Below are 24,330 nucleotides of genomic sequence, written 5' to 3' on the forward strand. Positions count from 1 at the left end.
ACATTAGCAGGGCTACACCTAATGTTCACGATATGTTTTTCTTAATTAAACAAAGGCTAATTGTGTGCAACAGCTGCTCTACAGACACTTACTGATTAATCATATCATGTATATTTACAAAAACACAAGATTCAAAGCTACAACTTTACGAGACGTTTCAATCTTAACGTTGCCTTCTGTCACTTTTAAGTGTGTAGCTAAGAAACAAACTTCTGAAAGGTTATAATTTAATGTGGTAGAAAAATTTACATACTTAGAAGTACAAATTGTGCCAAAGATAAAGCAGGAGGTGTTGTTAGTGCCAGTTCTAACCAGTGTGATCATGGAGTCAGTGACAGATGGATGCGTCTGCCTGCGTCAGCAAGTGTCAGATATTTTAAAACGAATGTGTTATCAAAGCAACTTTATCCTTTACACGTGTTCTTGAAAAAAATAGAAACCACATGCAAGACAAGTACTAAGGTATACTTGTTATACTTGGTAAACAACCTCTTCCTGTGTATTTGTACTCTGATATCATGCAGAGCAGACTGGCGATCCAGCTGTTAGGTGTAATATTAAGATGCTAATATACTAGAGCCTCCTATGGACTAACCAGCTGTTTTTTAATAGTAGGATCAGATGCTACATTTAAATTTTATCTATTTATTTATTATCTGTAACAATTCATCACAAATCAGAACAAATGAGCTAAACGCTCATGTTCATTGGGACGCATTTTAAAATGGCTTTTTTAAAAACAGAAGTGAGTATTTCTCGAACTCGGGATCGGACCATCGTCGTCTGATCCGTGCAGTCTGGTATTGTGTGGCTTAAATGCGATCTGATAGGCTTCTAAGAGAACAAAAAAACACCTCACTTAAACAAATTGCATAATTTTCTGCGACAAATGCCATTACACAGTGACAGCACACTCTCTCTACTCCCTCCTTTTCTGCTGCCATCTCCCAACAGATCTGAGCTTCCATGCCCGTGACCACCATGGCCAATCTGCTTTTAATCCACCTCCATGTGGTGCTAACCAGGTCACCACGCCTGTGAGGAGGGTCCAGGAGTCTCTGGCTCAGCATGGAGAAAGGACGAGACGACTTTATTACCAGTTGAAGGGGGAAGCTAACAGACAGCCCCCGCAACCAGACAGAACAGGTCAAGCCAGGCCAAACCAGGCTACGACCGGATACCCACAAACTGCAGCTGCCAGGTCACTGAGACGTCAACACAACAGATCGCTGTCCCGTTATTAATGTGATTTCATTACTGGGACTTTTAACCTTTTAATTTAGTGGAGAACAAAATTAATTCCCAATCATAAAAGGTACAATAAAAAGGAACATAACATACTTTAGTATAAGTTTGTTGTTGTTGTCACTTAATTTGAGCAGAATTAAAGAAATGGCTGTTACCGACACTGGGCTGTTGAAGCATGTCAGTAAAGCTAACAGTATTAATGACATACTACGTCTATGGAAAATACTGTTACACCCACATACTGTTAGACTTTACATGAAATATATTCACAGAACATGATACTTATACTTAGGACTGCAATGAAGAGCAAACTGAGAAAAATAATTAATCTAAAAGTACTGAAATCTGTTTACGTGTTACAGGAAACATCCACATAGATAACATACATGTGATAAGAGGATCAAATTACCTTGGTATTGAAGCCCATGGCATTCTGGGAGGTTTTGTAGAGCTCTGGGTATTTCAGCATATTCTCTTTCCTGCAGGAGCGCTCAAATATTCCCAGAGTGAGAGGAGGCAAGGCAGTGAAGATCTACGAAAAAAACACACCCGCAGACGTGCACAAACACACAGTGATGAATCTGATATGAAATAATATGATTTTGCTAAAAATATCTCCCTTTAAAGCTGCCACAGTAAATCTGACCTCCAACATCCTGTCAAAGCTCTGTTTCATTTTGTTCTCCACTTGCTCCACTCTTAATTTTACTTCACTGAAGACTGGCTGACCTTATTTTGATTTGTCATGCTTTAAGTCTGTTCATATGCAAAAACCATCTCCAATGAGCATCTGTGGTCTTCTTGACTGAGGAGCAGGCATTTACAGCATCATTTCGTGGTGGTGTTGTAATGTTCTGTATAGCAGCTGCTGAGAGAGGAAGGATGCTATTTGTGTAGCTCAAGTGATTCAGTTGGTGTGAGTTCCCTACAGGCCCATCTGGAGTGGAAGTCTTCAGGCCTCAGTCGGCAGGACCAGTGGGCTACAGGACATGCTCCACTGGCTTCTTTTCTTATTCAGAGCCAGGCTGAGGAAGACCTCCTTTGAGGGGCAGATTCAGCCCACTGCCTCTAACAGACTCCCACTGAGCCAATGGAATTCCCTCAGTTTTTGATAAAGTGAAAGAATGAAGCTTTTTCCCACAACCAAAACAGCGCTGGTTACAAAGTGTGGGAGTGTGGGGCAAAGGGAGGATATTATGAACCAGGGCAAAAGGCAGGGCTCAAATCTCAGTTTGTACCTGCCATAAATGACTTGCGCTTGAGGCCGATTGGGATTGTGGGGAAACTTCACTTCACACTTCTCTCATTCATTTTTGTTGATTGAATCGAGTTCATTTTTATAAACAGTTTAAAGTTACATGTTGACTCATTGTGGTCTTAACAGTATACTCTTAAACCTCAGACTACAGATGCACTTTTTTCCCTCCTGCTTAATTCATGACAGATATGAAATATGAGTTCATTAGGAGTGGTCCTGTTACGGCGCTCTGAGGGACTCCCTACATCAGCGGCCGGCTCTGCTCCAGTCTTCCTATTCTTATTATCGTTGAAACGTAGCTGCTCTTACTAACTATACTCTTTGGGGCAAGCGAAGCTGTTGTTCTTTCGCATTCAGTACATAGTTTAGGGCACACAGGGAATACGGGCTTGACAACGGGTCATAAATAAAGGAGAACTTTTTCAGGATGCTGATGACGTAGTCACGCAATAAAGGGATCAGGCTTGAGGCACCACAGCTAATACGTTCTGTGTCAAAGAGGGGACAGAGGTAGAGGAGTAAAGTGGTCTCTATAGAGGCACATGTTTCTAAACACTCACCACATTGTACAAGCCGATGCACCAGCGTTCGAACAGAATCTGACCAGAGAAGCCATTGACGAATGCAAACCAGATCTAAGAAAGACAAAAAAATCATAAAATGAGTCAAAACAGCAACATACGAACAGAAGAAATACAATCAGAGATTTATAATACAATCTTTTTTAAGAAGCCATCAACTTTAGTGGCAAACAATGAAGTCGAAGTGTTGTAACATTTGAAACATCTTTCAATGAGCACTGTCATTTTACGCTGAAAGCCATTTGCTCTCAGTTTTGATATTGAAAGCTTTAATCATAGAAGACGCTGCCACATTTACATGCAAGCAGCCATTTGCTCTTTCGGTGTAAGCTTTTCATTAGTGATTGCAAAGATAAGTGACATGATCAGATTTGAGACAGGATCACTGCATCTACAAACTAACGATCCACACAGCATTAGCATTAGCAGTGCAATAGACTCAATACTTGAAATGTGCAATTCACTTGTATTTTTATTTTTTATTCCTATTTATTCTATTTATCCCCTTTGTATATTTTATTTATATTTGTCTCTGTATTTATATATGTGTGTGTGTGTGTGTGTGTGTGTGTGTGTGTGTGTGTGTGTGTATATATATATATATATATATATATATATATATATATATATAACAGTTCTGTAACTGTAACTTCGGTCGTTGCTGTGCTTTTTTTGGAAGTCGAATTTCCCAGAGGAACCCACCCGAGGGATTAATAAAGTTCTATCTTATCTTATCTTATCTTATCTTATCCTACCATCAGATCAAAGGGAACGCAGCCTCCGCTGAGATTGCAATTATAGATAATAGAAAAGAAAAAGTATGTTTCCCTTTAGTGTAAGGGAAAAAATAAATAACCGAATGATCCTTAAATTAAAGTGGTTTGGTTTTAAAGTGCTGACCTGTGATCAACCTGCGTCATTAGTTTAATTCAGACACAATTTTAACTTTAAAAAAAAAAAAAACAGGCAGAAGGGCCAAATGAGAAAAAATGAGAGACAGCGGGAAAGCCAGGACCTCCAGGTGGCACCTCGGAGATGCAAAGTCTCCACTGGATTCATCACACGATTAACTTCTAACATATATCTTACCCACTGTTTTCCTCCATGATCTACCTGATGACATGTGGGTGACAGATGAGGTTAGTTCTAAGGCCAAAGTCAGGACTGCAGAACTTTGATATATTGTGTCAGGAAAGGCAGACAGAGGTAATGTGAACCATGTGCTGAGTGGAAACGAGGCTTATCACCGTATTTTGATTAGCCACGCTTATTTGAGCAAAATAATGCCTCTAAGATGAAAGCAGAGCAATAGCTCCAATCTGGTAGGGAAATGGCACATACGTCGAATTTTTATTGGTGTAAAGCGGATTTATCTGACATCGAGTAAATCTGACTGCACACCCTGAAAATTGTTTGCAGATTGTAAATCAGCAACTGCACCTTACAGAGTTACAGTTTGCAATGTTGCGGTCCTGGACAGACTCATGCCAAAACTGTCAAGAGAACATCAGGGGTGCTGCGTTTTGGCCATGGCCAACCAGCATTTCCTCGCTTCATTTAACTTCATTATGAAGGCATGAACTGCTACAAATTCTCAGATTGAGACAAAGCCTGTTTCGGAGCCCCGCCTGCCGCTGCCACTGTCTACACGACCAATAATAATCTGCCACTGGTCCTTCCCATTTACTCGTGAAAGCATAGGCATGAAAACAAATGGTGAGGGGGGGATGTAGACGAATCCTCTGTTCGCCCCTACCCTGCCCCTCACCTTCCCCTCTCTGCCTCACCCACCCATCCCAGATCCCGCCATCAGGTGCACTCTACCATGATGCTGTGTCTTTTAAAAGAGGGGGTCTGGTTTCAACCTCAGCTGAATGTGGGACTACATATGGCTAGACCAAGACCAAAAGATGAACAGTACAACCCCTGGCAAAGCACAGAGAAATATATTCAGATGCCAGTGCTGTGGGTTGTGGGTAGACGGAGCCCGAGCTATGAGCCAGGTTCATCCATTAGCTCAAGCGACGGTAACGAGAGGCTAGCGGGTAGGTCAAACTGCTGAATTAATTACAGCTCTGCTCAATGAGGGTCTGGGCTGATATATTGTTGTGCTAAGTTAAAAAAGACTCCTATTCATAGCTTGAGGTAACTGCTTCTGTGTGAGTGTTTTGGCCTGGTCTCTCAGGTCCCAATAGCTTCCCTCTCTCTTTCTCACTCTCTCCGTCTCTTCAGGGACAGATGCATTGATTTGCTCATTAGGGGAAGTACCAGGCCGGATTTTTCCTTCCCCTTTTCTTCTCCTCTTTGAGTGCCACTCAGCGAAGGGGTGTGGCTGGCCTCTCTCCCTCACTGCACATCATGAAAAACAGGGATAGAGGGAAACGGGAGCTGTAGAAAAAAGGAGGATTGGGCAAGGGCTAGGAGATAAGAAGACTTGCATATTCATCAGCAAATGAAAAATCATTGATTCCAGTGTTGCTTCACTGCTGTCTCCAAGTGGCTGGAGGGTGGGGGGGTGAGGGTATGACATTTGTCCCCAACAATGCGAGTCCTGACACTCTTAAGCTCAGCCCTGCAGGATTGTTAATGGAATTCATACACAAAGCAAGCACAGAATAAAGAGTCGCATAAAGAGGGAGCTGATAAATATGCTGGAAATATGTGGAGCTACAAACAGAAGCAGTCTCACAATGCCAGGCATGGCCTCCGTGGATTAATTCGGAGCTACTGGTCGGCAAGCTTTGCTCTGCTACTCTGAGCCGTCTCTGACTAAACTGAGCTCCACTGAATGAGCTTTCATGTAATTGCCTCATAAATGCCACTTGTCCATCAGCCCCCTCTGTAGCACCCTGGCAATGTGTCAATCAAAGCTGAGAGGCCAGCTGGCTCGCCCATGTGAACGGAGTTTCTATGGTTTCTTTTAAAAAGGGTCTCTTAGCTTTAATGTGGCTCAATTCCACTTTTTTGCTGCTGTTCTTCAATCACTCGAGGTTATAAATTATTCCCGAACTTTAGTTACTGGACACATTGTTTAAAAATGTATGGCTACATGTTGCCGCCTTTTTTTCCTCCTTCTTTTAAATCAAATGAAAATTCATAGCTCAAGCATGAATGTGCTTAAAGTGCTCTCTAACCGATTAGGAAAAGAAATGCCAATCACAACCAGCAGCCTCTAAAAAGTAAAAAGAAACACTGCATGTCAGTCAATCATCCGCTGGAGTGACAGCCTTACATTCTGACTCACAATTAACCCTCTGTGAGCCACAGAAAATCTTGAACCGCTCCAAGAGCTTCAGACTAAGTTGTGCTCACATTCACGTCTTCCACAATAGGCCGAGAATCCTTCGCCCTCTTACTCCATGTGTCTTATAAGAAACCAAAGACCCCGTGGAAGCAGAGGGAGATGAAAAGAGGCTTAAACACAGGGTCTTCCTGCCCTGGCATTCAAATTGTAACCCACACTGTATGGGACAATGGTGCTGCGAACAAAAAGTTAAAATTCCCGTCAACATCCTCGATTCTGTTCTTGCAAGGCATCCCGAGAGTCGAGGGGAAAACATGCGAGCTCAAAAGTAAACCTATTAGTGCAACAAACGCTGCTTTGACTCATACCCCGGGGTTGCCGCTGTGTTAGATGTCAAGGTCTTACAACACGGGGACATTTCAAATACCAGCCAAATCGTGAAGAAATGTCCTATTATCTACTTCATTCCCCTGAAGGAGCCGAGCATGAGAGGGGGAGGGGACTTATGTTTTCAGAAAGCAACAAAAGGTGTACTGGAAAGAAGCTCGCCCTGCAGACAAAACTATCGATGTTATGTTCCAGTCGCTGGAAAAGGGCCTTTGAAAATGGACCTGGTATGTTTCAAAGGGAAGCAGTATTTGGTGGCACAAGGAAAAAGAAGAAAAGGATGCCGAGAAGAACACTGACCAGGTTTTGATGTTCTTTTAAACTTAAAAATCAAATTCCTAGTGATTGAGAAGCTAACGTTTACCCATGATTAAAAACAGAGACAAACAAGCGTAATCCAATTTTAAGATGTAAATGTCAAATGTAATGGATCGTGCCAACAGAAAATTACATTTGCTGAAAATTGAATTTTACTTTGAACTTGTTCTCTGAACTGTTACGGCATATGTGGAAAAGGGCAGCGGGATCGAATGGTCACAATGAATTTATAACTGCAGTTACAGCCTGGAAAGAGAGCCGTTACCCAGGTCACAATAAGTCAGAGGCAGACACGCTGGAATGTTTTAAATACACGACGGATTTTTCATGGCACATAAACTAAAATGAGGATTTAAAAAGGGGGGATCAGAGGTCAAGTGTCACAGAAAGAGGATCAACAAAAGCAATTTTTTAAGTGGTCATATTTCCACAAAAGGTCATGTGATTATGAGGTTCTAAAAACCTGACGCTTCAGCAGGGAGCGCTCTCAAAACGCCAACATTTTGTGAGCAAATAAAGCAGTATTCTCAAATCTTGTCAAGCAACATAAGGAAAGAGAGGTGGTCTTTTAAGTGGCCAAATAATGTATTTTTCTCCTGTTCTGCTCCCAGATGTTACCTACTTCATGGAAATCGTTTCATGTCGTGTTTTCGGTTACGCTGCGTGGTCACTTTGGCACAAAGCGACTGGTAAAGCTCAAAGATCAAACACTCAGCAGTTTCCACTTCTGGATTTTTGGGACGGTGCAAAGCCAAACTTGCTACTTTTGTCACACAAGTGCACGGCCTGTTGATCAAAACATCTGAGCACTACTAGTGATAAAGCTGCCGATGATAGGAAGCACTTCACGTGTCTGGCCACCCTTGGTTATAGATCTGAGGCTGCAATCTGCACTGGGTCTGGTATCTGTCAGATGCCATCAAACCCACCACACAACAACTGACCGATGCCGGCAGAGACACGTGAAACTATCTAATCCTTATCCACTGATAAACAGGGAGAGTGTTCGAGTGTCTGTGAACATTTCCCAACAAGGCCCATCAGTGCAGTAAAAATCACAGTGATGGGAAAATGTTATTAAGCATTATTTCAGGAAAGAAGTTGAACTTGCCAAGGAAAAAAAAATGCATAAAAATATGTAGGAACATCACAAGAAAGCCATTTGATAAAATACATGAAAAATAAAGTTAATCCTAACATTTCACCATTATCACAGCCCAAGTTAGAGCATAACATGATTGGCCACTAATCATCTGCATTTTATTTCTTGGCATGTCCAATGTTATTCGCATAACAATTAATACCTAAATGTTAGGACATAAAATATGTGGAGTCACTAGTGAACTGGTTCGACTTCTCACTAACTCAGATGAACTGCAGATTAATATTCTGAGGACTGAACAACTGGCAAGGACTAAAGGCAGACTTCCTGTTGATTATACCACGTATGATAGAGTGTGTATGTCTGCGAGCCTTCTCGTGGGCATATTCTGCTCCGATATGTCAAAACTCAAACCCTTCATCCAGCAGCTGCACAACCTGGCAGGTACTGTGAGGGGCCAGTCAACAGAAATACAAACATGGAAACTCTAACAGGGAATCTTTGCCTTCACGTAGTTGTGCCATTTGCATCTTTGAAAAAAAGAATCTCAAAGCTGTGCATTCACATCTGGCTTTTTGCATGACTTTCAGTGCTGAGAGCTTCTGTGTGAGTCTTACCTCGATGATGTACAGGACAATATTCTTGTAGAAGCAGTATAGGATGCACTTGGCTACGCGGTTGTAATTCCAGGCTCCGTGAACCAGCAGCAGATTCTTTAAGTATTTGAACTGTGTGGGAGGGAAATGAATGGAGGAACACGACAAAATGAATGGATAGCAGAACTCTGTGTCTAATGTTTGTCTCTAATGGCTCCTTGTAATCAGAGATCAGGGCTGGAGCACTAAAAGAGTTACAGAACTTCAAGATTGTCATTCCCGGGCAGAAAGCCTCTGATGAGAGCTTGTGGCCAAAGCTCTCGCTAACACATTCCACAAAGTGTGTAGACAAAGACTGCAAGAAATTGGAGGGGTTCATATGGGGGTATTAGTCTCCAAGGGCCTAACATAATAGTTAAATGGCTTCATAATTATACCACTATTTAAGGCCTGTGGTGGACTTTCAATCACACTGCAATTTTGGCTGATGAGTGTGATAGCACTGGAGCAGAACAAGTGTTTCATCACACCTTCTTACCATCTAGAAGGGGTAGCTTGTGTCCAAAATCATTCACTTAATCACTTCTCCCTCTTTGCTCCAAATTAGTGAGCCCATCGGCAAAAAGGAAAAGCCGCTTTCGGACAGTGCTCGGGTCATTTTCATGGGTTCATTAATTACATTATTGCTGTTGCACAATTAAAAAGTGATACATCAACACCAGCTAACAAAATAATTACAGACAGATTTTTTTTAATGATAAAAGAAAAGACACCCAGCATGTTGTCCTGTAACGCACAAAATCTCTGTCAGTGTTTGTTTTTGGTCTGTGAACTCCTCAAAGACCATCAAGAGCCGGGGAGCCAGACTCGTTACACTTAGCTATACTCATCTATATGAGATGATGTCATCATGTTGCCCAGCAATCACCTGGCAACAGGCTTAAATATATATATTTTAATGCACTTTGACACCTTGTAAAGCCATTGTATAATTTTTTATTTCACAGCAATATCTTCTCATTTATATGCACAGAAGTTGAATTACACATAGCTAGCAAGAGGCTGACATAAATTACATCAACCCTTATTTTTCTCTTTTCTTCTGTCAGCGTGGGCATATACTAGCTTTTACAAACATAATAAATATACATATTTTTTAGTAGTTGAAATTCTTTATGTTTGGGTAATGATTGTGGGTTTTACACACTTTTGTGAGCAGTTGTGTCATACTTTTAGCGCAGTACATAAAACTCCTCTTACATTTGGATAGCACTAAAACATGGCTTGCTATATATCCCAGTTGTATTGTGAGTAGTGAGAGCTTGACATTTTGAACACAGCTTTATTTATTTTGGGGTCTTGTCTTTCAGCATCTACACAGAACTCCTCTGTGATATGAAAGAACAGTCGCAGCTCCCAGTTTGCGTGACCCCTCGGAGGGCTGGATCAAACATCAGTTAACACAGAGCCAAGCTGATGACAGACAGTCAGCAGAGATGCCTTGGCCTGAAGCTCTTTACTCTCCACTTACTTTAACAGATAACACTGTTCAAGTATCAAATCTAGCTGTGTAGTAATCTATAGCAGCAAGATGCTCATCTGACACTCGCAGACATTAATCTAAATCATGTATAGGAGTAGAAAGTTATACAACTTCCCCTTGATTGATTTCAGTTTGTAGTCAGCAGATTACAGTTAATGTACCGTTGCGCCAAGATGCGGAAAGTACCACTGGAAGTCTGGAGGTGTAATTTAATTTGACACAAATCGATTACAAGAGGCCTCCTGTCTTTGAAGAACATACACTTTCTACATGTCATGCGGACTAAATGGGGAACTTCAGACAAACCCAAGTCTCTTGATTAGTAATTTCATACTGAAGCACAGAAAATGCACTGTGCCTTAGTCAACTCTTAGTTCCTCATACCCCCAAGCCTCTTGGCTGTACTAACACAATGAACTAAGTGGTGTGCTGTGTAACAGACTCACAAACGCCATGGATTTTGTGTCAACGGGTGTCATATGTATGCAGCGTTTCAGACAAACTGGTTGCTGGGACATGAGTATGGGTTTAAGAAGCAGTTTGCCAGGATGCGTTCCCTGTAGCTGTGTTGGGAGTTGGGTTTCACCACAGCCTGTTTTATAGGAGATGCTACTTTACTGTATAAGTTGAAGCCCTTTCAGATATGTGACCTATTGTTCCTCAGAACAATGTACCAAGCTATCAGTAACATGTAATACATGAAAACAGCGACAAGGCTGTCACAAGGCATGGAAAACAGTATTACTGATAAAGTACTGTATGGATAAGCATTTGCAACTTTGACGTGTTTATCGAGTCGTGTATTATTATGATTTTCACTTTGCTTGAGCCAAATTAAATATCATAACCTACCTGGTATCTTCATTTTTGCAGTCGCTGATCTTTTATTACTAGACTGACAGATTGGATCCTGGTAATATTTTAATATTTCTCTGACTCTCAAATTCCTTTATTGAGGTGAAGTTACTGAAAAGCCATCAAACCCATCACAAAGGTGATGATTTACAATTTTAAAGAAGCATGAGCCTTTAGCTCACAGGAAGCACTTGTACAAATGCAGATGTTATTAGTTAATGTGAGCATAATAGATCTTCTTTGAACTTCAATACTAGGTAAAAGTTCCCACTTTATTTATTTGTGCTTTCAATCTCTGACTCCTCACCTGAGCAATCGAGTAGTCTGAGGAGTTTGCCGCCTGCAGACCCTCGTTGCCTGAGATTCCCACACCGACATGAGCTGTTTGGATCATTCCTACGTCGTTAGCACCATCGCCGATGGCCAGCGTGATCACCTTCACCTGTTTTTTCACCATCTCAACCACTTCTGACTTCTGAAGAGGCGATACTCTGAAAGGAAGTGATTGATAACACACGTGAGTTAAGTCCAAATCTGGGATAATAACAGTAAGAACAAACATAACCTGGGTAAAACAGCAGCTCATATAAAGTTACATAGAATTTGTTTACTTTTTGACAGGATCTCTTAAAGAGTAACAAATATAAACCGTAAGATACAAACTGCTGCTGGCTGGGTGTGAAAAGGTGGCAAAGCAGCTTTATAGAATAGATAAACATCTTCTTAATTTACTAAGTAAAACCCATCCTCTTCCTCAAGACTTCAATCTTAGCTTTATGCCCTCACTGCCAGCCTCTAGCCTCCCCAACAGTGGCTTCTTCTTTGTGCACCAAACTCAGCGTAGCATACAGTAAAGAAATTCTCTGGAGATGATGATGTTGTAAACTGCACGTCTGTCTTTAACTGTGAAACTGTTAATGTTTATGTTCTCCATGGTTTAAGGGGCCTCATTCATCTCGCGGTGTATCTTAGTGCCCACAGAGTGTGCACAAGGCAAAGGCAGGTGGAGGTGGGGGCAAAAAAATAAATACAAATTTGACGTACTGCACGGAGTAATAGCGTGGCATCTAAAGGGTCGCTGTTGTTCTGAAAACATGGTGCTGAGTTCTGGCCCCAGATCCTGTCATGGCTGCTTGAGTACTTAAGTGCTTCCTCTCACTTATGTGGCCTGGGCAGGTCAACAGCGCACCTTCATGTTATATTACGGTGCCATAAAAAGTCTAAATGACCTTTATGGTGGAGAAATAATAATATGTAGATTTAGGACATAGTTTGAAATTTCACTTGGGTCATTTTTAACATTTGGCTCTAATAGAAAAATAAACTTCAAGACAACAGCTTGGGCTTTCGGGTTATTTACTGCCTGATTCTTTTAGACACGACATTTAATGTCTTGCTTGTTCCCAGCTTATTTTATTGTTTCGGGTTTAAATTTTACCTGCAGCATATGACAGCTTTACAGGACAAGGCGAGGTCCAGGAAGTACTGGCGCACTCCAAATGTAAGAGCGTATTTTAGAGTCTTTCCATCAATAATGAGAGCAAAGTCGTTTTCCTTGTAGAGGGAATCTCCCAGCATTCCACAGTGGTGGCTGAGGGTTTCTCTTGTTCTCTAAAAGAGGGGAAAAAGCAAAGAATTTGATATTTTAATGTTGTTTTTGGGTTTTGCTTCTCATGATGTTTCTGATTAATTACCAAACTATGGTATAATAACACTTTAAGGGTGTCTGTAGAGCAGATCCTCAATGAAGAAAGAAGGCGATCAGGATTTTGACACATTTAATGACTTGCTTAATTACCCATATTACTCCTCTGAGGTTTCATGACATTTATCTTAATTTTGGAGTAACTTTCTCACAGACAAGGGAATAAAATAAAACAAACAAAAAGAATTTTTGAACGTGATGGCGAAATAATGAAAAAGAATAGATTAAAAAAAGCACAATAAAATGAAAAATCGCTATAATGAGCTTTAAAAACAGAATTAACAAACAAGTCCACACTTCACTGGAAATGACAACATTTGGTTTAAAGAATCTCTAAAGACAAAAAATTATCTTAGCATCTTAATTTCCACCAAAAAGTACCTTTATATTATTGTAAAGCTTTCATGAATGATCAATGCCTAAATCTCAACCCAAACTGTAACAATGTTTACATATATTAGATTCTCGCCACTCACACAGTTTGAACTGATTCCTACTGAGAACGTTTTAATTATAAACATTTATTGTCATATATACACTTGATATATATCTATATATCTATATCTATATACATACATACGACCAACAAGTAATATAACTTTAATATAACTAATATAACTTTATTCTCCATTTGCATTACTTTCAAACAGACAGATCTGTCCACTCTGGCTTCTAATCCCTGACTGCTCCAGAGCAGCTGCTCTTGATATCTTGAATATTTATTATAATTCTCCTATTTATTACACTGAGGCCTTAGCTATGATGTAATAACACAGATGAGTTCTGTGATTATATTCTGTTTGCTTTTACAGTATATATATCTGTGGTGTTGATGAAAAGCTATAAATATGACACTGACAAGAGGATTAACTGTGGTGGTCTATGGGCATGTGGACTGGATGACAGAGTGGTGAGATCTTCATTGTAGTACTCATTAAATCATCCTCACCACAGATGGTGAAGTCATTAGCAAATAAAACCACTCTCTGTGGGTAACCATTATCTGTGTGACAGCATACTGCTAAACACACTTGGTAGAACTTTTACTGCACAAGTAACCAACAGTTTAAATTATTATGTTGTTGCATTCAACTGAAGTGCAAGTGAAAGAGGTTATATTCATGCAAACAAATAAAAAGACTGACAAATAATAACCAGGCAGACAAACTGCACGGAGACAATGTAATTTCCTGATGCCCCAAAAGCTGAAAACATTAAAAAAGAATTATGGCAGTTAAAGGGCGGGGTGGGTGCTGGTGTGGAGGTCAAATATGTCAAAGCGGTCAGATTGTAGCAGGGGGACCACGCAATGTTCGCTTGGCATAACAAAACTCTGAAACCTCAGCTTAAAGGAAATATTTGGAGAAAGTGGCTTTACGTTTCACAAAGCGAGAGGAGGAGAGCGAGACACGCACAGAGAGCGAGATGATGGATTAACAGAAGAGAGAAACTGAGCACGAGGATACAAGCAGAGAGCAGCTGCGAGGACTTGGCCATCCCCGATGGGGTCTGTAAAACAGCACGAGATGAGCAGCGGGTAGGCAAGTGTGTGTGTGTGTGTGTGCGCGTGTGTGTGTGTGCGTCCGTGTGTGCGTGTGTGTGTGTGTGTGTGTGTGTGTGTGTGAGCGTCCGTGTGTGCGTGCGTGTGAGCGTCCGTGTGTGCGTGCGTGTGTGCGTGTGTGTGTGTGTGTGTGTGTGTGTGTGTGTGTGTGTGTGTGTGTGTGTGTGCGTGTGTGTGTGTGAGCGTCCGTGTGTGTGTGTGTGTGTGTGTGTGTGTGTGAGCGTCCGTGTGTGCGTGTGTGTGTGTGTGTGTGTGTGAGCGTCCGTGTGTGCGTGTGTGTGTGTGTGTGTGTGTGTGTGTGTGTGTGTGTGTGTGTGTGTGTGTGAGCGCGCGCGTGCAGGCCGGAAAAGTCATACGTTGTTATATCTACATTCAACTACAACTGCACATTCTGACTTTCCAGATGACATCTCAGTGTGAGAGCATGTGTGTGCTGGAAACATGTATGTGAAAGAATTTGCTTTGTTCGGGTACAATGTATCCACCCCAGCGTGATAAGCAAAGTTTACCATTTCCTTAAGGAGGGCGGCCATTCACCCCCCCCAACTCCCAATTCCCCACTAAGGAATTTTTGCACTAATGCTACATGTCTCCTCCTAAAGCCTCTTTTGTTGTGGCTCTAATGACCAGTTTGGCCTATGTGACAAGCTAGTGTTTGGTTTTTGGAAGTGTATGTACCGTCCATTCAGAAATCCACAAGAGCCTGTGGAGCTCCATTGTTTATATACGCCTTAAGTGATACAGCCAAAAGAATGAGACACTCATTACGTGGAATCTGGACGTTTGTATGGACCTAATGTCATCGTCTCTCTTAGACTTGGAGGCATCCAAACGGGGCATGTTCCATCTTAGTGAGAAGAATATGGACACATACTTTTGACCAATATGTCACTGGAGAAACTACCTATGAGCAGTTAAGATAGAGTGTTTAGAAATCCTATTTTAGTCTTATAAACGTGAAAATAATGAACCTCATTCGTCTGTAGCTGTAAGATGAATAAGATTAATATGCCAATGCTATGCTCTCAAAATGATTAAACACCCTGACTAGAAGGCAAAGCTTTTCAGAATGACCTAATCCTAACTTAGAGACAGCATTTTACTGCAAGGATTTCACTTCATGTAACATTTAACACAGGATATGTCAGAAACTGTGTCCTTCCTTTGATAATTGTTTCTAAACACTGCAAAGAAGCAAGACATGCCTCAAGGACTCAGAACTACCAGCTCTGCTGCCTGGTCCTCTGTTCACTGTTCCTCCTCAGTGTTGTTGGAGAGATTTTTAACAAACTGCCTTATGTAAGCATCTGCTCAAGCACAGCAGAATGGGAGCTGACATTTCAAAGTGCTGGTTCGTGAGCTTTATGAATGCACCAACCCCGACTTTCTGCCTCAACTTCATTTATCACGCCTAACGACCGGCTGACAGAGTGAAGGCCGTCCGTCATCACCCCCAAACAGCCCCCCGCCCCGCTTTCCACTCCTTCATTCCCTCCTTCTCGCCATCCCCCCCCCTTCTGTGTCCGACAAGCTAAACACAGCACGTTTCTCCTCCATCTGTGGCTCCTGTGCTCGGCAGCTTTCTCCTGTTGGAAGTGCAGGGACTTGCCCTTTTCAGTCTTAGAAACAACAGACAAGGCTCTCCTGCTGTGGGGTCGACAGACTTCTCTGTTGGGTGTCTTAAAGAGGTTAAATGCAGAATCTGGGAAGTTGTGAGGACTTTATGAGGAAGACTCCCTGTAGCCTCATCATTTTAGTTTGGAGATTTTCTGGTTTTCATGGGGACGGGGTGAGGTCATGAGGGACAGATGTTTTTATCTTAGTAAGTTCTTTAACTTCTGTACTGTTTTCCACGTACAAGAACTGTTGATCAGTGTTGGTTACTGTCCGATATTCTGATAAATCTGAAGCCCAAATGATCCATATTTGTTATTTCACTTCATAAAAACATACTTTAAAGGCTTTTAGTTCATGTTGATCTCTGACAATAACACTGCTTTACTAGATGTATCCAACACTCATACTGATATGCTGGAATTAGAGTCACGAGCCAAATGGCAAATACATTAGTATTATTTTTAACACAGTAATGGAAAAACGAAATCATGCTTTAAATTACATTTTGAATGAAGTCGTTTTAGAACAGCCGTGCTCATGGGTTTTGTGAAACAACTGTGAGTTTTATGTGTTCTGATTCCCCGTTCCAGAGAAGTTTGATTTATGGATAAACAAAATCTCGTATACTTACATCCAAAGTGTCTTCATTGATCACAATCATGCCCATGTTCTTCGTCAGCAATTTGCAGGAATGTCCTGCAAAAAAACAAAACAAAAAAAAAATCTTAAGCACTGCAAAAATATAGAGCAGATAAAATACATAAAACTTTTAATTAATCCAATTTTACTCTCATAAAATTATAGTTGCCTTAAATGTAAAGAGTCCAGTTAGCTCATCCCAAACCTGCATCCACATGCAAATATTAAATATATAAAACCCAGAAGAATCAAATAAACAACGTTTAAAGGGATCCAATTAAAATTTTACAGCTCAAAGCAAGTGTCTCAGCACATGACTAATGAGTTTGGTTTACAAGAGTTTGTCAGTTTCCTGTTTTAATAGGCAGTTACAACTCCGAGTTACCCAACATGGCTCTCTAGGGAGCGTTTCCCTCAGCTTTTGGCGGGGACAGATGCTCGGGGTCACCAGCAAGGTGGTAGAGGGCGCCTCCCATTGGGGAAAACAGAAATATTTCATGAACCAAGACTGAAGCCTTCAGTTCAGTGCTGTGGCTGTATGAAAAGGGCTGCCATCTGCGGCCATAACCACATAAATATTTGTGGGCTTCTGCACTTTGCTTCTGTCTGGAAAGGGATTTTAGTTTCTTTAAGGGGGTTACCACAAAGCCTCTGTTTTGTGAACATATGGGTGGTGAAACTTAGACAACACAAAACACATAGCCGAAGAATAGTGCACCCACAATATGCACAAACGCACACACATATGTACGTACAGAGGAAATGAGCAAATTTCACCTCCAGAGTCAAAACCAAACAGGGCTGGGGTCTGGCAGATTGTTAAGTGCAAAGGTGCAAAGATTTGCCAATGTGTGCAAAACGTCTCCCCATCTGGACGCAGCCTCTCTCGGTCACTCCCTTCCCCCTTGTCAATACTGCCTTCCGTTTAATATGTTTACCTTTAGCTCGTTTGACTTTTCTCTCTCTTTTTTTTAATGTCACCAAAGTTAAATTCCTGGCTTTCCCATCTCAGGCAGAACCAAACACCGCTCCCACAGGATTTGAGGAATGTGTAACAATGACACTTGTGTCAGGCTAATCTGGAATTTCGCCTCGGGAGCAACAATTAGAAATACAAACTTTAGCCGCGAAAGCCACTCAAAGGGGGTAACATGCTGACTGGGATTTTGAGAAGAAGAATGGGGCTTGAAATTATTGTAAAATGACAGGAAGAGGAACAGGTCAACATAATGGGGGCTCAGGGGCTCAGATAAGGGATGGTGTTTACGTTTTGGTCCCTCTCTGCTTAAGGACACAATGCACCCTCCAGCCACACTTAACTGAATGTTAGCAAAGCGAACACTGTTTCCCTAACTGATCGGCTGGCTCTTTCCTTTTAGTAAATTCTGGCTCTTACCTGCCTTGAGAGTTACGTGCACACAGACTCCTCTCAGCTAGCAGCTCATAGCAGCGAGAGCGTGTTAAGAGCAAACATTGCTCTTTTGTCAGACAGCCTAAAAGCATCAGAGTCGTTTCTTTATCGTATGTCATTATACTTCAGGTTTAGGGACACACTAGATTTAGGACAATCACTTCAGAGCTTCAAATCAGCACACCTGTATGCTTTACAAATAAGAATATTATTGCATTAACAAAGATTTCATTTAATGAGCATGCCAGTATTATGTGCCAAAAGTGGCACTTGGGTGGTTTCGGCCACCTCCAAATGTTAAATAATGTCCTGGCCTGAATTCAGGTGTCTGATTTGGCTAAAGGTGCACCATAAACTCTGCCAACTGGTATCATCTTTCAGTGAGGAAAGTAGTAAAAAAATAAAGTAAATATTAAGCAGAATTTTTACAGAGCAACCCAGTCAAAAGGCGAACCTGTAAAAATACTTCCAGTGAGCATGGGCTTCTGCTGCCTCACATCTGGGCACAGTGGGTACAAAGGGCTGATTCAGTGAGCAGCAGGAGCAGCAGGAGCAGCCACAAACGGAGGTACTTTTGATATCTGTTTTTTCTGACCTCCGTGTTACCTGGCTGACTGTATTCAAGGTCGATCCATTTGTTTGATTTGCCCACGTCTAGCGCAGAACGAAGAAGAATACAAACCCAAACGGACAACCAGCGTTAGGCATTCACCTTTCTGATAATATCTGCCTCTGGGGCACCTAGATACGTGAGACGTGCCTGCTTGTGTACATATGCGTGTTATTTATTTCATGTCAGTGCAGGGTGCTCATACATCATCTGGCATTCTGCGACGCATGCTTTCACTAGATATGTGTGACAGAGAAACATTCAGCTTGTCAGCTGTTTGTCTTTCTGGGTGAAGGATGACTGGAGTACCTGTAAGAGGCTGGCATGCACTTTAGCACAGAAAAAAACATCAGGCTTGCCAGGGACTTTCCTTTTGGTATGAGACCTCGTACACAAATAAGGTTAAAGTGCATCGTGAAGCACAAACAAGAAGGAAAATAGCTATTGTTGCTTTTGCATAACAGGGGAACTCAATCTTAGCAATGTCAGCTGCATCAGTCTGCTTTTTGGCAGTTTGGCAGCCTTGAAGTAGGCTTCCTTTGGTGTGACTGATATCTGACCTTTATGTTGTGCCCCATTTCTGGTAAAAATACTAATAATTGTACCAATAAAACCACACGACACAGCAGAATTCACATAGAAATAAAGCTCGGAAAGCATCCGGTCATAAATGCTGCTGCTTACCAATATTGATGGCTGTTTCCTGTTTGTCCCCAGTCAGGATCCAGATCTTTATGTCGGCCTTCATTAGAGTCTCGATGGTCTCCGGCACTTTATCCTGGAGCTTATCCTCTATCGCGGTGGCGCCCAGGAGCTGCAGGTTCTGCCCCAAAGAAAGTCAGTAAACAAGTCAGTTAGTGAGGATCATAACACAGGAAGGCCTTTAAATCGTCATGTGTCAGGCAAACATCTGAGCCGGGATAGTGTCACTCACTCAGTCGAGTTTTTCCCCTCATCAGCCGCTCTTGTTTATCACCAAGTAAAAACCGCGGCGGTGGACTTAAGGGGTTTTGGATCCGTTACTGTGCCCCTGCATCTGTGTTTGCATCTATAGACACGCTCTCTGCCACACAAGCACACCCACAAAATGCAGCTGCTGTTTTTTCCCCAGGAAACTCTGTGTTGCTCTGTGGCTGGCTGTGGGCTTGTATGGGCACATCACAGGGCCAAAGGTTTGACAAGAGCCAGGGGTAGAGGGGAGACAGGAGCCAGCAGCAGAGGAAAGGCTCTGGAAGCTCTTTAAGTTGTGACCTGAGCCTTACTGCCTGGACGTCTGTAGGTCTGTCCACGCTAATCACTGGGAACCACACAGCCCGGAAAACTATGCCTGGGAAAGACCATGACTGGATGTGCCAAACTTTCTTTTGCCTTTTCATCGTAAGCCTTTCATTTCTTTCTATGGCTGCTGTTAAAAGCACTCTTTGTAAATTATGATACAAGTACCAGTTGAATCAGGGAGAAACGGGATCATAGTCAGTATGTTGCTGGTAGAGTCTGTCCAGTATATGTAGCTTAAGTTTCCACTGGGACAAAGACTCGTATGAATTCACCACTACTGCTTCTAATATGTTAAAAAGGGGAAATAAAGTTCTGAATTTCCACAGTGGAGCTAGAGCAGCTTACTTTGCACTGACAAACAGTAAACAATAAATACACTTGTACTTAGATTAGTCAGGGATCATAAAAAGTATCCCCTGCAATAGACCAGCGAGAAATAAATGGGGAAAAATAATGAAGAATTAGATATTAAACAGCTAAAACAGCGTATCAATACAAAACAATTGTTTTTTAAAAGAACAATCAGGATCAAATAGGAAGATTTTCCCACATAATATGTAATCAGCATTTTAGTTAAGAAATGATGAGAAGGAGAAACTTCGGACACACTGCAGGAATGCCTCCATCCTTAACATTTCACTATAACTCCACTGTGCCCCCCTGTGGCATTACTGTGTGCATTTTTAAGTGTGGGTGGCCCTAACCCTGGCCCAATCACAATCACCCTTTGGTCATCTAGTCCTCCAAAGGCTACCTCTTCATCCCAAAAGAAACAGGAGACCTTACCTCCCCTAACTGCAGAAACAGAGGGGTGGGACCGAGGGAAGGGAATTGGGGTTGGGCCGCAGTGCCACGCTCTGCTCATTTGGCAACGCGCATTAAATTTTTCTCTCTTTATGTTTATTTCATGATTGATTGCCCCCATTTGTTTTGGGCAGCCAGGAGCAGCCATGACGAACCTGCCAAGTGGCTGATTTACTCTGTGGCTTCCTGTGTTTGACTAACGCTTCCACACAGACCCACCTCACAGAAAACCAACTCTACCTGCTGGTGAAACGTATAAAAACACACACGAGTTTGAACTTTTGCAGGTTTCCAGACGTTATTTCATTTTCCCCACTAGTTACACTTCAGCTCAAGGCCAGTCTGACTTTTCACAAGTTTTGTTCCTATAAAATCCTCCGCATTAAGAAATTGCCGCATTTAACCAGATGAAAAGCTTTGTGCTGCTTGTCAGTCAAACTGGATTCTGCAATAAAAAATAGCCCTTTCAGAAAAACCGACACAGTGCACACAAACAGGATGTCGCTTAACAAACCTTCTCTATCAGTTCGTAGCTCTCCTCCAGTTTTAAGGCTCTGTTCTGCAGGGAGGTGCAGGCTCTGTGGTGGATCTCCAACCACTGCTGATAGGACGATTCACTGATGTCTGCCACCGCAAAGCACAGAGTGCGCAGGCCTACAAGATTAAAAGCAGCATCGCAACATTTGGGTCAAATGTCATAGTTCTGACTGTTTAACATTACAAAACAAAGCTTGTGCTCTGCAATCACTGTTAAACGTGTTACACAGATAGACCCAGTCCAATGAAAACACTGCTACTTAAGTCAGCTATATTTCTGACCATATTAATCAATACAATACGCAGCATGAACGGTAACTCCAGCAAAATAACCATCGGATTTAGATTTGAATCTTGCATCCGAAGCAGGTTATTCAGACACCATTACTGTATTACTTTACCTATTCAGAGTATAAATTTGCTTAAAGTCCATTCTTCATATTTTGGGGGGTAAATAAAAGGTACTAAAGGGTTACTGACATACGCTAAATAGGAGCTGAGAAAAGCAGCAGCTGTCTTTGTTGAACAAAGCGCTTCAGCTTAGTACGGTCAATTTTCGAATCAACTGATAACGTCATGGTAACTTCCCCAGTTACAAACTTTGATTAACAGTTATTTTTATGTATTACATTTAATAAAATTATGTTTAAAAATGTCATAAAAGTCAATTAAATTCAAAATTCAGATCAGCTATCTTAGCATACGAAAAAATAAGAGCATTTCCAACAAAACGTTTCAGTTTTTATTTTCTGAAATGTTCTGTTATTGAAATGTTTATCTATTACTTATTTACTGTAGTATGAATGGCCATGTCAGGAGGAGAAGCTATAAAACTTTTGATAATACAGTCCAATTCCGGCTCGCCGGCTATACGTCTGACACCCCTGCCTTAAAAATTGGAAATGAAGGCGAACAGACCCTTTTGGTCCATGAAGATGTTTTACCTCTAATTTAAGAAGCTTCTTCAGCTCTATAAACTGATGGCGAGACCCCACTGGTGGGATTGCCCCCTGGAGTCACTGACCCACCTTGTAATCACGTGAGACATAAAGGATCATGTAAGCAAAAGTCTGAATCAAGGCGTGGCTCATTGTGCAAAAGGGCCCTTTTCATCATGTGATTTATTAAGGTCACAAAGGTTCACTTGGGTTGACAAGACCCAAATACCAAATATGAAGCGCAATTCAGTGAGGAACACAATCTAGGAGAATCATCTCGACAGGACACTCAGCTGTACGTATGCATCCTAAAGGAGAAAGGTCACTCTTTCAGGCTGTTTGGGAGAAGCGCAAAGGAGGTCATCGACACCAAATATGAACGACTATCATTGAACAAAGGTGGTGGCAACTGGCACCAGCTCCCTTTATCACTTCATGAAATCCCTGTTCACACCTTGAACCATGTGACCTGAACAAATCACATGATAGGGGGCGGGGTCTCAGGACCTTGGCCTCTGACAGGAGGGTAATGACCCACACCTAAATTCACACCTCGGCTCATGTGACTCTTAACAACTCACATTACAGGGTGGTTCAGTGACTCCCACGACCACTTTCGAGCACATAACACCACCAGGTCTGTAAAATGACTGTCCAGCAATTTACAGAACTGAAGAAGCCTCTAGAATGGGAGGTGAAAATCTCTGTGAACCACAAAGGAGTCCAGTTGCCTTCATTTCCAGCACTTAAGAGTACCTTGACCTGGTTGACTGAGAACCTACACAGATGCATGAATAAAGTACTCTGTAAAAACCTTTAATGTACAGGAAAGAACAGATGCTTGGGAGAGTTGTGACTCGATACGTTCCAGATATTTTTACTAGAATTTAATAAGAATAACTAATAGATGGCAGAATGACATTTCCACAGTTGGTTACCCACATTAAGACATGTTTTATGTCTAAATATTTGATTGAGGTATTGTCTCATTTGGATTAATTTGCACTTTAAATGAGACAAATGTCCAAGACACTGACTAAAGAATTCTAGTCTGAAAGATGTTATGGGATCAAAATGGCAAAAGCGAGCAGCAGATAAAGTAGGTTTTCATCTGTAGTATCTCCACTTGGACTGGGAATTATTGGGCCTGAAGATCCTCACAATCTGTCCTGGATGCTAAATTTAGCACACATCAAATATTCCTAATGACATCATTTTGCTGGTGTCTCACAAGGGGGCAGTATGATCGTAGAACAAGAAGCAGAGTATGTGGTGCAGTTTCCTTCAGGTCAACAGCCTTGTGTTAAAATTACAGCAGAATATTCCCACTAGAAGGAAATTTCCATTAAATAATGCATGAGAGGAAAGGCTCTCAGGAAGAGGAAGTTTGTTTACTTCTGTCCAGAGATGACGCAGGGATGTACAGCATCCTGAAAAGACACATTATTGTTGGCAGACAGGGGGCGATGTTAGTCCACTCACCTTCAGTGGCAAACTGCTCCAGGTGCTTCAATGTGATCTCTTTGTACCTAGAGCTGTCTGCCAGGCGGTCATAGATCACTGTGTCCTGAAGGGAAACAAACACTCACTGGTTACTGACACCCAGAGAGGAAAGAAAGGAACCACCTGGACTTGTGCTGCTTTGCAAATGTGGGTCTAAGGCTGTATGCGGCCCATGTAGAAGCACTTCATGTTCCTACTCAGATAACTCTAGCTATTTGTATTAAAAAAGAGATATACATTTGGAGAAGCCTGATCTGGGAACTCAAGACTTTTGGTGCAGCCATATATCTGGACTAAGAGTAACCAGTTCCATCCACGGGTTATTGTTTATAGATGAATGGAAAAAAGCTCGTTAAAAGATGAATCATCATCGGATGAAAACAAATGCTTTCTGTCGTCTGGTGGTTCAGTACAATCCAGTTTTCTTGTGACCAAAACCTACTCAAACCCAAATAGCCAATAGAGCGCTGACTACAAACAGACACCAGAACGCTTCCGCTATCTCGTCCCTTCTCCACAGATTAGGGGTGCTGCAATAACCATGTAACATTTAAAAATAAAATATTGATGTTGTGTTATACTGTGCAATTTGTAC

General features: G+C 41.7%; 1 protein-coding gene across 3 annotated transcripts in view; it reads right to left on the reverse strand.

Moving 5' to 3' along the window:
* The window catches only part of atp8a1 (ATPase phospholipid transporting 8A1), a 106,824-nt gene that overhangs the window by 22,202 nt on the left and 60,292 nt on the right, over nt 1-24,330 (reverse strand). For 2 of the 3 annotated variants that reach the window (XM_085363525.1, XM_085363517.1), the window contains 9 exons: nt 23,715-23,799; nt 21,272-21,411; nt 19,360-19,498; nt 16,647-16,711; nt 12,571-12,743; nt 11,440-11,623; nt 8,756-8,866; nt 3,067-3,141; nt 1,658-1,780 (listed from right to left, as the gene is read on the reverse strand). In XM_085363525.1, the coding sequence (XP_085219651.1) occupies nt 1,658-1,780; nt 3,067-3,141; nt 8,756-8,866; nt 11,440-11,623; nt 12,571-12,743; nt 16,647-16,711; nt 19,360-19,498; nt 21,272-21,411; nt 23,715-23,799 (1,095 nt within the window). The remainder of the gene's footprint in view (nt 1-1,657; nt 1,781-3,066; nt 3,142-8,755; nt 8,867-11,439; nt 11,624-12,570; nt 12,744-16,646; nt 16,712-19,359; nt 19,499-21,271; nt 21,412-23,714; nt 23,800-24,330) is intronic. The other variant, XM_085363533.1, reaches the window with a different exon arrangement.

The sequence above is a fragment of the Diplotaxodon limnothrissa genome, linkage group LG2, assembly GCF_057381915.1.
Source record: "Diplotaxodon limnothrissa isolate DT_005_m linkage group LG2, D_limnothrissa_male_GT1.1, whole genome shotgun sequence".
NCBI classification, from domain to species: Eukaryota; Metazoa; Chordata; class Actinopteri; order Cichliformes; family Cichlidae; genus Diplotaxodon; species Diplotaxodon limnothrissa.